The 2,234-nt window shown below is 33.3% G+C and overlaps 1 protein-coding gene across 1 annotated transcript; it reads left to right on the top strand.

Annotated features, from left to right (window-relative positions):
• Positions 1 to 21: 21 nt before the first annotated feature.
• LOC117106669 lies at positions 22 to 2,087 on the top strand (the record flags this gene model as incomplete). The annotated part of the gene is made up of 3 exons (XM_033248069.1): positions 22 to 151; positions 391 to 425; positions 1,463 to 2,087. Coding segments are annotated over exons 1-3 (790 nt in total), but the record flags the coding sequence as incomplete, so codon positions are not given.
• Between the last annotated feature and the right edge of the window lie 147 nt (positions 2,088 to 2,234).

Raw genomic sequence — 2,234 nt, 5'->3', positions numbered from 1 at the left:
TCCTACAGAAATTTCCTGAGAATGGACACCAATACCTTCGATAACTTGCTAAAGCGTGTGACGCCAATTATTAAGCGAAACAACACAAGTTGGCAGGAATGCATATTCCCAGGTGAAAGGCTGGCAATCACACTGAGATACATGGCAACAGGTGTGTAAACATGTGTAATATATTACAGTACTTATATTTAATACCATTTAAATATTTAAATTTATACTTATATTTATTGTATATTTTATAATATTCATTACTGTATCCCGTTTATAAACATTAAATGATAAATCATTTACGGATGCTGAATCCACTCCTATATCTTTACCAATCGTCCTTGATTCGCAATCTGTACTCTCCTGACATATAATAAATATTATAATTATTGTTACTTTCAGGTGAAACTTACAAGAGTTTGTCTTATCAGTATCGGGTAGGTGCCACAACTATTGGTGAGATTGGTCCCAGACACCTGTCATGCTATACACTCAGTTTTAAAAGAAGAGTACTTGAAGGTGAGATAGAAACAAATGAGTAATTTTTAGATACTTTATTAAGCATTAAGCCCAAAAACTACTAATACAGACACAATTCATCATAAAATAGACACAACTGTTCATTTGAATGTGACTACACCATCTCGTTAGTTAGGCTCAGTTTGTTATAGATGGAATTTAATAAATTATTTTATTATTAAATTATTATTATTATTAGATGTATTGCCTGCCAAATAAACAATCAGAAAAAATTTATTACAATTTAATGTATAATTTTTAATCACCAGCCTAGTTATGGGTACTGTATATGCATATTATTTACTGCCTGTTATTGATGTGATTTGGAAGATTTAATTCAAATCCTCTATTTTGGCTTGAAAAATCTCATTTTGGATTTTGTTTTTCAGTATTGCTTTGGTTTTTTTATTTTTGATTAATTTCATTTCACTTTCAATATATCTGCCAAACACGAAATCTTCATCAGTTTTATCAACAACAGCATTATCATCGTGCTCTTTAAAAGCTGATGACAATTTTTTCATTAATTGAAGTTCTTCATTTTCAATTTCTTTTTTTTTTGTTTGGATGCTTTAGGCGTCGGCCTGTTTGCTAGTTCAGGAACTTCTGGACTTGGCGTTTCACATTCAGTTTGTGTAATGGATTGTAGAATTTCTACAGGATCTTCTGAAATCTCATCACATTCATCTAAAACCTGCAAAAACAAAAATGACAATGTTATCTTCCTGTTATACTTCCTCCCATATGATGTGTTTAAGTGTTCTAGTTCTTTGTTTTATGTATAACAGATCTTGTTGTATTGATTATACACAAAACTCCCTAATTTGTTATTTAATCTTTCTAGAAAGATTCCTTTTTCAGATTCACATGTAGTGAGATTTTCTGGATATAGTATGTATTACAAAAATAAATTAAATTGGTCATAATTTGTTGTGATTTGTATTGTATTTTGCAGACACCATCAACAACGAAAGAGTGGCACGACATTGCCAACTCCTTTCAAATGAAATGGAACTTCCCAAATTGTTTGGGAGCGTTGGATGGCAAGCATGTCAATCTTCAACCACCACCAAATTCAGGATCAGAATACTTTAATTATAAGAATTCCTTTAGTATGGTACTTATGGCTCTGGTTGATTCCTCATATAAATTTTTATATGTTGATTTTGGTACCAATGGACGAGTGTCTGATGGTGGAGTTTTCTCTAAATGTTCATTAGACAAGGGACTTAAAAACAAAGCAATTGGAGTGCCAAATGCAAGTCCACTGCCTGGTACTAATGTAGATGTGCCTTACATGATTGTTGCAGATGAGGCATTTCCATTACGAGAAGATATTATGAAGCCGTATCCCCTGAGGCAGCTTACAAAAGAACAAAGAGTATTCAATTACCGCCTTTCAAGGGCTAGACGGGTGTCTGAAAATACTTTTGGAATTTTTTCAAATCGATTTGGAGTTTTCCGAACAACAATCAAAATTAGACCAGAAAATGTGGAGCCTTTAGTGTTTGCATGTGCAGCATTGCACAATATGCTAAGATGCAATACAGAATACGCTTCCACACATTTAGTTGTTGAAGGTCAGTGGAGGGGCCAACATTCAATGGAACCTGTACAACTTCCAAGACACCCTAACAGTACAGCAGCAGCCAAACGTCAACAAGAAATATTGACACAATATTTTTCATCTGAACATGGTTCTGTAGAGTGGCAGAATGATATGGTAT

Source organism: Anneissia japonica, unplaced genomic scaffold, assembly GCF_011630105.1.
Source record: "Anneissia japonica isolate Jap-2015-1 unplaced genomic scaffold, ASM1163010v1 scaffold32155_len2260_cov121, whole genome shotgun sequence".
In the NCBI taxonomy this organism is placed as follows: domain Eukaryota; kingdom Metazoa; phylum Echinodermata; class Crinoidea; order Comatulida; family Comatulidae; genus Anneissia; species Anneissia japonica.
This window is presented reverse-complemented; position numbering and strand designations above follow the sequence as displayed.